The 14,462-nt window shown below is 52.1% G+C and overlaps 2 protein-coding genes across 8 annotated transcripts in view; both read left to right on the top strand.

The window, feature by feature from the left end:
• The window catches only part of EPB41 (erythrocyte membrane protein band 4.1), a 278,208-nt gene that overhangs the window by 2,853 nt on the left and 260,893 nt on the right, over window positions 1-14,462 (top strand). The window lies entirely within an intron of this gene.
• Window positions 1-14,462, top strand: part of OPRD1 (opioid receptor delta 1) — a 95,504-nt gene that overhangs the window by 76,615 nt on the left and 4,427 nt on the right. For 3 of the 7 annotated variants that reach the window (XR_013404836.1, XR_013404837.1, XR_013404838.1), the window contains exons 2-3: window positions 6,778-7,127; window positions 10,536-11,803. Coding sequence is in view for 3 of the 7 variants with exons in the window: in XM_077966092.1 (XP_077822218.1) it covers window positions 4,371-4,433; window positions 6,778-7,127; window positions 10,536-11,077 (955 nt within the window). In the remaining 4 variants the exon portion in view is untranslated. Of the gene's footprint in view, window positions 1-4,370; window positions 4,434-6,777; window positions 7,128-10,535; window positions 13,158-14,462 lie in introns of those variants that run through there. The other 4 variants (XM_028837137.2, XM_001113252.5, XM_077966092.1 and 1 more) reach the window with 3 other exon arrangements.

Here is a 14,462-nt window from a genome sequence, read left to right as displayed (position 1 = left end):
AGAATAAACACATTTCCAGACAAGCAAGGGTGTAAAAATTCTACCTCGTATGTGCCCTTTCTCAGGAAGTGATTAGAGGATGTCTTCCACCAAAACGAAGGCATAGATCAAGACAGCAGAAGACTTGCAAGCCAAGAAAAGAGTGCTCTAGCCAAGGAGGACAGGTGTGCAGCTGGTGTAGAATACAAAGCAAACAGTGCAGATGGAAAGTGGGGAGGAGGCCGGGCGCAGTGGCTCACACCTGTAATCCCAGCACTTTGGGAGGCCAAGGCGGGCGGATCACCTGCGGTCAGGAGTTCGAGACCAGCCTAACAAACATGAAGAAACCCCATCTCTACTAAAAATACAAAATTAGCCCGGGCATGGTGGCTCATGCCTGTAATCCCAGCTGCTCGGGAGGCTGAGGTGGGAAAATCGCTTGAACGGCTGAGGCGGGAAAATCGCTTGAACCCGGGAGGCGGAGGTTGCACCATTGCACTCCAGTCTGGGCAACAGGAGAGAAACTCCATCTCAAAGAAAGAAAGAAAGAAAGTGGGGAGGAAAGGTCCAGAACATAGCTCACTAGGAAAACAAAAAGAACTGGTAGATTTTGCAACTGGATGGAAAAGGCATCTTATAGGTCTTTTGGAGTGTTTGAGGAGATTTAGCAATATGTACACAGAACTAAGCAAGTGGATAAAATTGGGGCAGTTATTACCTGGGAAACTTAAATATCTGTGCTACAAAATGTAATTATAGTATGTTCTTCGGCTTAGCAGTGGATAATATTTACAAAGTCATAAGAATGTAAACCCTAAATACTGAGTCAGCTAAAAATGGCAATAAAACTATATTGGAACCAGACATGGTGGTGTGCACCTGTAGTCCCAGCTACTCAGGAGTCTGAGGCCAGAGAATCGTTTGAGCCCAGGAGATGGAGGCTGTAGTGCACTATGGTTGCACCTGTGAATAGCCACTGCACTCCAGCCTGGACAACATAGTAGGACCCCATCTCTTAGGATTTATTTATTTTTTTTCTTTCTTTCTTTCTTTCTTTCTTTCTTTCTTTCTTTCTTTCTTTCTTTTTTTTTCTTTCTTTCTTTCTCTCTCTCTTTCTTTCTTTCTTTCTTTTTCTTCCTTCCTTCCTTCCTTCCTTTCTTTCCCTTTCTTTCCCTTTGTTTCTTTCTTTCTCTCTTTCTTTCTTTTTCTTTTCTTCCTCCCTCCTTTTCTTTTCTTTTCTTTCTGATGGAGTTTTGCTCTTATTGCCCAGGCTGGAGTGCCATGGGATGCTCTTGACTCACTACAACCTCTGCCTCCTGGGTTCAAGCAATTCTCCTGCCTCTGCCTCCCGAGTTACTGGGACTACAGGCGCCTGCCACCACGCCCAGCTAACTTTTTGTATTTTTAGTAGAGAAGGGGTTTCACTGTGTTGGCCAGGCTGGTCTTGAACTCCTGGCCTCAGGTGATCTACCCACCTTGGCCTCCCAAAGTACTGGGATTACAGACATGAGCCTCTGCGCCCAGCCAAGACCCTGTCTCTTAGAAACAAACAAATAAACAACTATGTTGGGAGGATGGAGAGAGGAACAGTTGGGTGATGTGATGAGTTAGTCCTCATCTTCTGTAATAGGGCGTTGTGAGGAACATTACAAGTGTTCACTAATATCTGCTTCTCCCTGCTTTGGGTCACACAGAAGACTATTTCTCAACCCCTTACAGTTGGGCATGGCCACATGACTACTTTTGACCAGTCAGCTTCAGGTGGAAGTGACGTGTCGCCACCAGACTAAAACTTAGATGATTCTGCAGCTGCCTCTTCTCCCTCTCTGGTGATCAAGGAGGCCTTGGGGTAAGATAGCAGGGCCACAGGAGTAAAGCAGCCTGGAATTGCCTCCTGGAAGTTAGTTGTCCTGGAAACACTGAATGGACTCTGATAAACCTTTCATTTGTTAAACCACTGGAATTTGGGTATTTAGGCATAGCGTTTCTTAACCAAATCCACACTTCAACAAATACTGTCTAAAATGGATGAATCAAGAAATAGCCACATAAGCATATTCTTTAGAATTGTGGAGATAATCGCTATAAGAATAGCTAAAAACATTCAAAGTGGTTGCCTCTGGGGAACGGGACAGAGGAGTAAGTGAGCAAGGACGGGTAGAGGGGCAGCTGTTCTCATTATTGTCCTGCATGACTTTTTACACTATGTAATTGTGTTACATTGGCAGAAATAAAATTTTCTTTCCTTTTATTTTTGAGATAGGATTTCACCCGGTCACCCAGGCTGGAGTGCAGTGGTGCGATCTCACTGCAGCCTCTGCCTCCCGGGTTCAAGTGATTCTTGTGTTTTGGCCTCCTGAGTAGCTAGGATTACGGTGCCCACCATCAAGCCTGGCTAATTTTTGAATTTTTTTTAGAGATAAGGTTTTTCCATGTTGTCCAGGCTAGTCTCCAACTCCTGAGCTCAAGCGATCTGCCTGCCTCAGCCCCTCAAAGTGCTGGGATTCCAGGCATGAGCCACCACATCCGGCCAGAAATAAAATTTTCTAAAAAGCTATATACATATATATAATTTGGAAGGATCCCCAGCAAGTCGTGATAGTGGCTGTCCCTCAGGAGGGAGGGCGTGCTACACAGAACATGTGAGGGACTGCTGATGTGGCCAGACACGGGAGGGCACTGTGGGAAAGGAGGCTACCCAGATGGAAATCCAGTCCAGTGAGCTGTTTGTTTTTAGACATGGGGTGTTGCTCTGTTCCCCAGACTGGAGCGCAGTGGTATTTTCAGAGCTCAGTGCAACCTCAAACTCCCAGGATCAAGTGATCCTCCTTCCTCAGCCTCCTGAGTAGCTGGGTCTACAGGCACACTCCACCATGCTCAGCTAATTTTTTTTTTTTTTTTTAAGAGACAGTGCCTTGCTGTGTTGCCCAGGCTGGTCTCAAACTCCCGGGCTCAAGCAGTCCTCGACCTCAGCCTCCCAAAGTGTTAGGATTACAGGCGTGAGCCACCATACCTGGCCAAATCTGCCTTTTAGAGTGAGCCGCCAACTTACATGGGTGATGAATTGTGGGGGAGGGAGGCTGCTGCAGTGTCCCTGTGCGAGCTGGTGAGGTTGGACTAAGACATCCACATCACAGATGTCTCTTGAGAGCCTGCTTTTTTTTTTTTTTTTTTTTTTTGAGACAGAGTCTCACCCTGTCACCCAGGCTAGGGTGCAGTGGCACGATCTAGGCTCACTGCAGCCTCCGCCTCCTGGGTTCAAGCAATTCTTCCGCCTCAGCCTCCTGAGTAGCTGGGATTACAGTCGCGTACCACTACGCCTGGCTAATTTTTGTATTTTTAGTAGAGACGGGGTTTCACCGTGTTAGTCAGGCTGGTCTCGAACTCCTGACCTCGTGATCCACCCACCTCAGCCTCCCAAAGTGCCGGGATTACAGGCGTGAGCCACTGCGCCTGACTGAGAGCCTGCTTTTTTTGCCGGGCACTGCTGGTAGGCCCAAGGATACAGCAGGGAACAAAATGGATGAAGTCTTCTGACTTCAGGGAACTTGCATGGGCGAGAGACCCAAGTGGGCAGAAAAGAAGATGAATGTAAGTCAGGAAGTGGTTTGTGCTGTAACGAAAAATGAAGCCGCTGAGGGAGCTAGAGTTGGTGGGGAGGATGGTACTTTAGATAGAGTGGTCAGGGAGGGCCTCTCTGAGGAGGTGACATTTGAATAGAGTCCTGAATTAAGTGATGGAGCAAGCGTGCAAAATATGGGGGCACCAGGGTTCCAGGCAAGAGGCAAGAGCAAGTCCAGTGGCCCTGAAGTGGGGAGGTGGGAGTGGGCTTGGCGTGTCCAGGGAACAGCAAAGAGGCCAGTGTGTGGCAGGGGCACATCGGTGGAGGAGAACATGCTGGGAACTGTGATCCCAAAGGTGGTCAGGGCAGCTTGCAGAACAGAGAGAATTTTGGGAAGTCGCTGGGGAATTGAGAGCAGGGGAGCGGCATGATTTGTCTTGGGGCTGGAGAAGGGAGTCTAAGATGGCCAGAAGGACGGGGTGTGGCTGTGGGTGGAGGGGAGAGAGGGGGGCCGTGAGGAGAGGAGCCTGGGGCCCTGCCTGGCAGGCAGTCAGCGCTGGGCCGCTCAGCCCGCTTGGACCAACTACAGCAGCTTCATCACCCACTTCCCAGCATCCCAGCCCCCTCTGGGAATGGAAGGATCCTTCGCAAATCAAAATAGCAGGCGAAGAACAGCCTCTAATTGTTCTGCGTAAGAGCAGAGAAATTAGACGAGTCAGCTGTGGGGTTGAGACCGCCTCCCACACAGCTGTGATCCCACACCCCACTGAAGACACTTCCTGAGACTTGCAATTCTGCTGTCTCCGAGCAAAACTTTTTCCTTCTCCAGCCCCAGAGCAAATAGCAGCTATTTGGGAGGGAGTAGGACAGATGCTGCCCTGGAGGACAATGAGTGAGTCAATTCCTTTCAACCAAAAATACCAGTCACTTCATACAGGAACAGCCTTAGCTGATGCGAGTTTATTCCACCATTCGAAAACACGGAGTGCCTCATCCTAGGTGTCCAGGGCTGGGCATGGGATCAGAGAGATTCTAAAGGAATGGAGGCACACCGTATGGGACCACCCCTGGGGTGGAGGAAAGAAGGAGTGCGGGAGTCAGGAAGTCTCAGTTCTCGCCTCGGCTCTGCCACTGTTGCTGTGTGACCTTAGATGAGTCATGCTGCCTCTCTGGGCTTCAGTCTCCCCATCTCTCCCAAATGGAGGCTTTAGGCTACGTAGTAATTCTCAGACTTCAGAATTCATAAGAATCACTTGGGGTGAGGAGGTGCTTCTTAAAGATGAAGATTCCCAGGCCCCAGTTCCAGAAATGAAGATTGATCAGCTCTGAGGTGCAGTTCAGGACCCTGCATTTCTTCCAGGCTCTTCCGGTAATTCTGAAGTGAGCCCTCGGGCCACGCTTTAATAAAATCACTTCCCCTTAATGTGTCTCTCTTCCTGCTCTGGAATTCGAGGAGTCACTCGTGTAACCCTCCTCCGGGTATCTCAGATCACCCCAGAAGCATGAGAGTGGTGTCACGTCGCCCCGCCTCGGGGTGCCCGTGTGTTGCTGTGGTGGTGACACTGCATTTGGGAGGGTATGGCTCAGTGTATGCAGTCTCCTCTGGGCTACCTGGTGCCCCGCCCAGGCCCTGGTGCAGAAGGGGCCATGGCTGTAAGTGTTGGCCAAACAGGGGGTCAACTGCAGTGTAGATAGCTGTGCAGGGCAGAGCGCATGGTGGGATAACGGGAGTGCTGGGTGCAGAGTTTGGCTGCAGACATCTGCCCTGGACCCCTGGGCTCATGCCCTGGGTTGGACGTGTGACCCTGTCACCTGCTCCGCTTCCCTACACCACTGTGGATGGGAAGAGGGATGCACTGTAGCTTCTGCAAAGAGGTGAGTCCAGTTACACGGAGATGAGGAGGCCTGGATGGAGCCGCAGGAAGGACTGGGGGCTCCGGTCTACCACAGAGGACACCCAGGGGGCCTCAGGCCCCAGCCAATCTACTAGGCAGTGTCCCTTCCTCAGAGTTGACCAATCATACTCCCCAAAGGCCAGGTCAGTGCCAGGAGCTAGAGAATCAAGTCACTCTGGTCTAACCCCCAGCTCCATTCTTCACCTGTGAAGAAAAAGAACAGTGATTGTGTCCAGATTGCTCTCCATGTATCAGGCTTGGGGCTAAGTGCTGTGTTAGCTTATTAAATTTTCACAGCCATCCTAAGAGATTGCTACAAACATCACCCCTCTTTTTACAGTTATGAATGCAGAGCGTTAGAGAGCTCAAGTTTCTCAGCGTCACTCAGCTAATATAATAAATAGTAGAGGCAGGATTAGAACCCAGATCTGCTTTCTGCTGGAGCCCAGTTTTATTTTTAAACATATTGCTTAGTACCTCTTAGAAGATAAGGATTTTTCTTTTTCTTTTATTTACTTATTTATTTTTGAGACAGTGTCATGCTCTGTCATCCACTCTGGAGTACAGCGGCACGATCTCAGTTCGCTGCACCCTCTGCCTCCTGGGCTCAAGCGACCCTCCCACCTCAGTCTCCCGAGTGATAAGACTATAGGCACGCGCCATCATGCCTGGCTAAATTTTTTTTTTGGTAGAGATGGGGTTTCACTGTGTTGCCCAGGGTGGTTTTGAACTCCTAGGCTCAAGCGATCCACCTGCCTTGGCCTCCCAAAGTGCTGGGATTACAGGCGTGAGCCACTGCGCCTGGCCTAGGATTTTTCTTAAAACACCTTCTCCCAAAGTTATTCACAACCAGAGAAATCCTTTTGCTTCTGTTGTAGTGGAAAGGAGCGATGCCAGATCAGATAGTGCAGGGTTCTAGTCCCACCTTTGCCCCGACCCTTTTTTTTTTTGAGACAGAGTTTCGCTGTTGTCACCCAGGCTGAAGTGCGATGGTGCAATCTCGGCTCACTGCAACTTCCGCCTCCCAGGTTCAAGCAATTCTCCTGCCTCAGCCTCCCGAGTAGCTGGAACTACAGGAGCACGCCACCACACCCAGCTAATTTTTGTATTTTTAGTAGAGACGGGATTTCATCATGTTAGCCAGGCTGGTCTTGAACTCTTGACCTCAGGTGATTCACCTGCCTTGACCTCCAAAAGTGCTGGGATTACAGGCGTGAGCCACCGCGTCCAGCCTCCCCTGACCTTTTGCATGACCTTGGGAAAGCTACTTCCCATCCCTGAGTTTCATGTGAAACTGAAATCTGTGAAATGGGATTAATTACACATGTATTTCCTTCTAAGGTACACTAAGATGAAGACGGCCACCAACATCTACATCTTCAACCTGGCCTTGGCTGATGCGCTGGCCACCAGCACGCTGCCTTTCCAGAGTGCCAAGTACCTGATGAAGACGTGGCCCTTCGGCGAGCTGCTCTGCAAGGCTGTGCTCTCCATCGACTACTACAATATGTTCACCAGCATCTTCACGCTCACCATGATGAGTGTCGACCGCTACATCGCTGTCTGCCACCCTGTCAAGGCCCTGGACTTCCGCACGCCTGCCAAGGCCAAGCTGATCAACATCTGTATCTGGGTCCTGGCCTCAGGCATTGGCGTGCCCATCATGGTCATGGCTGTGACCCGTCCCCGGGGTGAGTGAGTAAATGCACGGTGGCACAGGCCACTGACCACAGGAGGCAGTACATGGCCCTTTGTGGGCTTGCAGGGCACTTACCAGGGTGAGTGTAGGTGGCTCACCAGCAGAGGTTGGATTCTGATCAAGATCAATGATGGTGTGGTGTCTGGCCAGTGGGAGTGTAGAAGGTCAACCAATGGGAATGGGAAAAGCTGGCCAGTGGAAGACACAGATGGTTGAATATTGTGAAGATGAATGACTGATCAGTGGTCTTATGGGTTACTGGCCAAAGGGAATGTATGAATTTATGAAGGGGATTATGGATGGCTGGTTATGTACACGTAGGTGGCTGGCCAGGGATGTGTGGATGACTGATCTATAGAGAGATGGATGGATGTCCAATGAGGTAAGGGTGTCACTGACTAGTGAGCAGTGGAGGCCGCAAGTTCTGTGTTCCCATTTTAAACTCCCTTTTATCCTAATTTGAAAACCATTAGCCTGGATGACCAAAGCAAGGCCTAGAGAATGGCCTGCAGGGAATGACTAATAGGAGCTAACATGGTAGTTATTATAGTACCTCCCTGCATTAGGGGAGCTGCAATAACATTCTCCAAAGCTCAGGGGCTTGACACAGTAGAGGTTTCTCTCTTGCTCCCATCACAATCCAGTGTGAGTAGGAGGAGCACAGTCATTCAAGGACCCAGCCTCCTGTTGATGGCTTCAGAATCTTCTACTGCTGGCATATGGCCGGCAGATGAATATGGAGAGGGAGCGGGTAGAAAGCATAGCCACTTTAAATGTTGACTGGGTGCAGTGGCTCATGCCTGTAATCCCAGCATTTTGGGAGGCCAAGGCGGGTGAATCACTTGAGGTCAGGAGTTCCAGACCAGCCTGGCCAACACGGTGAAACCCTATCTCTACTAAAAATATAAAAATTGGCTGGGCGCGGTGGCTCACGCCTGTAATCCCAGCACTTTGGGAGGCCAAGGCAGGCGGATCACAAGGTCAGGAGATCGAGACCATCCTGGCTAATGTGGTGAAACCCCATCTCTACTAAAAATACAAAAAATTAGCCAGGCGTGGTGGCAGTCGCCTGTAGTCCCAGCTACTTGGGAGGCTGAGGTGGGAGAATGGCGTGAACCTGGGATGTGGAGTTTGCAGTGAGCCGAGATTGTGCCACTGCACTCCAGCCTGGGTGACAGAGCGAGACTCTGTCTTAAAAAAAAAAAAAAAAAAAAAAAAATTAGCCAGTCCTGGTGGCAGGTGCCTGTAGTCCCAGCTCTTTGGGAGGCTGAGGCAGGAGAATCAGTTGAACCCGGGAGGCGGAAGTTGCAGTAAGCTGAGATCATGCCACTGCACTCCCCCTGGGCGACAGAGCGAGACTTGTCTTTAAAAAAAAAAAAAAAAAATTATGGCCCATCTCTTCCTAGTGACAGCTGGTCACATGGCCCCACCTTAATGCAAGGAAGTTTATTGTTTAGAAGGGCACCACAGACACAGGAACTAACCTGAGTCACACTATAGCATGAGATGTTGAGAAAAAAGAGATGATATGTGTAGAATACTTAGGACAAGTCCTGGCTCATCGCCAAGGCCCAATGAATAGCCGCTATTAAATGATTAAGCCTGTGAGATAGACAAGGCAGGGACTCCTACCTGCATTTGACTGTAGGAAAACAGAGTCAGAGAGGTCAGGTGGTTTACTTAGGGTCACACAGCCAGGCATTTTGTGGAATTTGGCCTGCAACCTAGGGTTCCTGCCCCCAGGTCTGTTGCTCCTTCTAGTCCCTTGGGTGGAAGTTTGCAGAGGGTCATTGCTGTGGTTGGGAGAGAACAAGCTTCTTGGTTACCCTTGACCCTCACAAGGGCAGAGCCCCTGGTGCCCTTTTACGGCCTATGAGTCATTGGTCTTGACTCAGCAGCAGAGCCCCATTCCTCACTGTCAGCCTTCAGTTTACAGGCCATTAATTGCATCCCTGCTGGGGCTGGACCAGATGGGCCTCCTCACTCACAATCCCTCACGCACAAACTTCCCCAGTGTGTGCCATCAGCACTTATTGGACCTGTGGGCCACTTGCTGTGTGATCTTGAACAAGTGCTGTTCTGGTTCCTATACAATGAAGGTCTTGGACTCCGCTCTTTCTAGGGGTCCTGCCAGCCTGATGTCCTGTGGACCCACTCTGTCTGTGGATCCCCAGCCCCTTCTCACCTCTTAGCCTCAAGTCCATTGTGTGGCTTCTTAAATCCTAGCATTCCAAGACATCCTGGGAGTCCCCTGGGCCAGCCTCAAGGCTGTATCAGAATCCCACAACACCCTCTAAGGTGTTCATCCGGCCCAAGCCCACACTCCAGGAATGGGGAGCTTATTTCATCCTGGGCACCCTTCCTATCTCAAGAAGGAAGTCCTTGAGTTAAGCTGAAATCTGCTTTCCTCCGAGAAGGAAGGAAGTAAGTTTCGTTTTGTTTTTGTTGTTTTGAGACAGGGTCTCACTCTGTTACCCAGGCTGGAGTGCAGCGACACTGTCCCAGCTTACTGCAGCCTCAACCTCCAGTGCTCAAGTGATCCTCCCACCTCAGCCCCCCAAGTGGCTGGGACTACAGATGTGCACCACCCTACCCAGCTAATGTTTTTTTTTTTTGTAGAGATGGGGTTTCGCCATGTTGCCCAGGCTGGTCTCGAGCTCCTGGACTTAAGCAGTCCACCTCCCTCAGCCTCCCAAAGTGCTGGAATTACAGGCGTGAGCCCCACGCCTGGCCAGGAGGTTCTTGCAATTAAGCTGAGACCTGCTTCCCTCTGGGGAGGCTGACCCTATCTTTGAGTCCTGGACTCCCACACATATGTGCCCCTCTTCCCTGTGGGTACACCAAGAGCTTGAACCCCACTGTGCTAAATGCGTTAGGTGCCTTAGCCTATTTAATCCTCACGACAATCCTGGAGATGTGGGTACTGTCATTAGCCCCACTCCAGTGAAGCTCCAAGAGGTTTAGTAATTTCCTTACACTGTGTAGTAGGGCCTGAGTCCTGCTCCTAACTCATGTTGTCTGTCTTAGAAGTCCTGTTCCCAATGGAGCTAGTTTGGAAATGGGTCAGGGTGTTTTGAGTTACTGCAATGACTGGCATTCAGTGGGCTGAGCTAAATGATTTCATTACTGCCACCCATGGGCACAAAGGCTGATAAAAGGGCCAGGAGAGAATATAGGGGACCTCCCAGACGAGGGCCAATCCTACTGGGTCTTTTAGGATGACTAAGAGTTCACCAAGTGCAGAATCTGGGACATTCCAGACAGAAGAATCCCCTTGAACAAAGGCTGGGAGGAGGTGGTGGGACTTGCCCAAGCCTTGGAAGGGTGGGTGAGCAGGTGGGGGCCCCTTAGGCACGCAGGCTCCTCACCCCGTCTGTCTTTCCTTGTTTCCGCGGCCCAGATGGGGCGGTGGTGTGCATGCTCCAGTTCCCCAGCCCCAGCTGGTACTGGGACACGGTGACCAAGATCTGCGTGTTCCTCTTCGCCTTCGTGGTGCCCATCCTCATCATCACCGTGTGCTACGGCCTCATGCTGCTGCGCCTGCGCAGTGTGCGCCTGCTGTCGGGCTCCAAGGAGAAGGACCGCAGCCTACGGCGCATCACGCGGATGGTGCTGGTGGTGGTGGGCGCCTTCGTGGTGTGTTGGGCGCCCATCCACATATTCGTCATCGTCTGGACGCTGGTGGATATCGACCGGCGCGACCCGCTGGTGGTGGCCGCGCTGCACCTGTGCATCGCTCTGGGCTACGCCAATAGCAGTCTCAACCCCGTGCTCTACGCCTTCCTTGACGAGAACTTCAAGCGCTGCTTCCGCCAGCTCTGCCGCAAGCCCTGTGGCCGCCCGGACCCCAGCAGCTTCAGCCGCGCCCGCGAAGCCACGGCCCGCGAGCGGGTCACCGCCTGCACCCCGTCCGACGGTCCCGGCGGTGGCGCCGCCGCCTGACCAGGCGGTCCGGCCCCCAGCACGCTCCTCCCTAGTGACCCTGCGGCCACATGAGTCCCAGTGGGAGGCGCGAGCCATGATGTGGAATGGGGCAGTAGAAGGTCGGAGGCTTGGGATCGCCAGATGGGGCCTCTGTTTTGGAGACGAGGCCGGGCCGCGAGATGGGCATGGGGTGGGCCTCTGGTTTGGGGCGAGGCAGAGGGCAGATCAATAGCGCGGGGCCTCTGGGCTGGGTGCCCCGTCCACGGCTCTAGGTGGGGCGGGAAAGCCAGTGACTCCAGGGGAGGAGCTGGACCTGTGGCTCTGGAACTGAGTCCCTAAACAGGGGATCTCCAGGGAGGCGGGGCTTCATCCTTGAGACAGCCTCGGTTTCTAGCTTGGAGCCGGACTGTTGGAGTTGGGCGTCCGGGCCCAGGACCCAGGAGGGGCAGTGGTGGGGACAGTTGCTTGAAAACTGAGCTGCAAGACTGGGTCTCTCTGTAGTAGGGAGGAGCCTCCTGTGAGGGGAGACCCAGAGACAGGACAGCCGGGTGTGGCCACAGCTCAAGATTTGGTCACTAGAGAGGGGGCCTGTGCAAAGGACCTGTGGCCTCAATTTCGGATACAGTCCCACCGAGTTCTAGCAAGGGGCAAGGCTCGCTGAGGTCCAGGTCCAACTTGACACCTCTATAAATAGAATATAAAAGACTGAGGGGCCAGGCGTGGTGGCTCAAGCCTGTAATCCCAGCACTTTGGGAGGCTGAGGCGGGTGGATGAGCATGAGCCCAGGAGTTTGAGACTAGTCTGGGCAACATGAGAGACCCTGTCTCTACAAAAAATACAAAATTAGCCAGGCAGCTCTGCACCTGCAGACCCAGCTCCTTGGAAGGTGAGAGGATCGCTTGATCCCAGGAGTTTGAAGCTGCAGTGAGCTATGGTGGTGCCACTGCACTCCAGCCTGGGGGACAGAGCAAGACCCTGTCTCTAAAAAAAGAGAGAGGGAGAATGAGGGAGGAAGAGATAGGAAAAGAGAGAAACAATATACCTTTTCTCTCTTTGACAGTCGTGTATTTCCTTGGAACGGGCAGGAATGCCTCAGAATCGAAGTGGCCACAGTGGGCCTTGGGACAGGACAGCAGAGCAGGGGGCAGCTGCTCCAGGATAGGGTAATAAGACAGGACCTTGGTTGGGGTAGGGTCCCCAGACCTGAGTACTAATGGGAGCCCAGAGGCTTGGGAAGGAGAAGGCTTCCAAAACCATCTTGAAAACTCAGGCCCGGAGTGGACCTCTGGGGCAAGGAGTGGTGGTGGGTGGGTGGAGGAAGAGAGGCGGGCTCCTGCTTCAAGGTTAGGTCTTCCAGTGGAAGGTGGATGCTTTTTGTGGGTCCTCAGGGCCCTAGTTTCTCTGGCCCAGATACTGGAGGACAGAGGACCACCTACTTAGATCCTGTGAATGGTAAGTGGTGCCTGGGACTCTTGGGGGTGGGGGGTGGAGTATGAGAAGCATCAGTTCGCACTTGATGCTGGGTCCTGGGCCCCTGATAAGAACCTGGATGAAATCCTCTTCCATTCTCCCAACATCTGGCTGCACCCATGTGTCTGGTGTCAATGACTCCAGTGAACTGGAACTGCCCATATGGGGACCTGACCTTGAAGGAACTGGGGGGAGAAGCTTTTGTAACTGCAATGCCGACATCAGTGTGCGTCCCCCTCTGCCTTTCCCCTCAGCAGGCTCCCCAGGTTCCCCACCTGCTCCAGCCTAGCTGCCCCCTTCATGCTGCTGAGAGTGGCATCCACCTGGAGTTGGGTGTAGAAGTTTCTCTCTTCATTGGTTTGGCATTTTATTCAGGCACTCCTGGATCTTTGCTTCCCAGAATATCAGTGTCTGTCCTTGTTCCCTGTACCTCCCCCGTGCCTCATCTCCTCTCCCCCCACTGCTCTCCCCTCCCTCACCAACACTGCCTCAGTAATGCACCCCTGACTCCCTATTGAAGCAGTGTGCTGACATCCTTGTAAAAACAAATTTAATTTTCTTCCTTTTTTGGGACAGATGGAAAGAAATTGACGTCTTTGTCTCAAACAAAAGAAAAAAGAAAAAGAAACAATATACTTCTTTTCCTTTTGACAACCATGTCTTTGGAACAAAAGCTGGGAGGCTGTCAATCCAGCAGGGACTGAATAGCATGCAGGGGGCTGGGGACTTAGGCACCAAGAGGGGCTTTGGGCACATTAGGGGGAAGTGATGCCCTTGGAGGGCAAAGCACAGCCCCCTTCTCAGGATGAGGCTCCCAGCAACCCTAGACCTGGGTATGTGCCTCCTTTGGGAAATGGCTTCCCTGGGTCCTGGAAAGATGTGGGGCCGTGCCCAGCACTCACATCCAGCCTGCCAAGCCACTGTGACCTGGGATCCCAAGCCACCTAGATCACTCTCACTACCCTGTGACCACAGAGACCCCTGTGTCTGAGGGTGGGAGGTCATCAGCATGGCAGGAGACACTTCTTCTCGTCAGGGGCTCCTCCTGTGAATGCTTTGGGGGTATGGCAGAAAAAGGGGAAAATCTAGGAACTGGGGAAGACTCCTGAAAGAGGTGACACTGGAGTCAGGCTGTTTACTCTCCCTGCAGGGACTGTGTCCGCTCCCAGGATAGGCCTGTTTCAAGGCTGCCTGAAGCCCACTCACTGCCATCTCCTGTGTCTGTAACAGATCTGGCTGGATTTTGCCCCTTCTGATACATAAATCTGTCCTGGGGTCAGCAGGGCCTGGGTCCAGACCACGTGTGTTTAAGGTAGTGCCAACTTGTATTGAAATCTACTTCATGCCAGGCATGCACTCTGGGCGTCAGGACTTGGAAATGAGTCAGCCTCGGCCCTGCCCTCAGAAAGCCTGAGCCAGTGCTGGGACATAAAGCATCAACAGATGATTGCACCTCAGTGTGATAAGTGCAGTGACAGGGAGTCCTAGGGAGAGTGTCATGGGGAAGTGCCTTTTCTAGCTTTTCACTGAAACACATGTTCGTAGCAATTCTGTAAGAGGAGGAAGAGGGTCGGGGGCCCTGAAGGATGAATAGGAGTTGGCCACCAAGAAGAGGAAATCGCGTGTGTGGACACGTGGGGATGTTTAAATGCTTGGTAAACCCAATAAGTTGGGTGCAGCTAGAGCATGGGGCTTAACTGAGCTCTTCTGTGTGCCAGGCTCTCTGCCAAGTGCCTTGTGTGCATCAGGCACTTGTGTGCATCCTGATCCTCAGGACAGCCTGGTGAGGAAGTAGTGTTATCCCCATTGAGGACAAAGAGAGCCGAGGCTGAGAGGTCAGGCTACTTGCTCCTAAGTCACAGGGCCTGTTCATAGTGGCAGAACTTGGGTCCCTGGAATTCCAGGGTCCATGTTTCCAGTTAATTCCAGGCAT

The sequence above is a fragment of the Macaca mulatta genome, chromosome 1 (genome assembly GCF_049350105.2).
Source record: "Macaca mulatta isolate MMU2019108-1 chromosome 1, T2T-MMU8v2.0, whole genome shotgun sequence".
NCBI classification, from domain to species: Eukaryota; Metazoa; Chordata; class Mammalia; order Primates; family Cercopithecidae; genus Macaca; species Macaca mulatta.
Note: the sequence above shows the minus strand (reverse complement) of the source record. Positions and strands in the feature narration are given on the sequence as shown.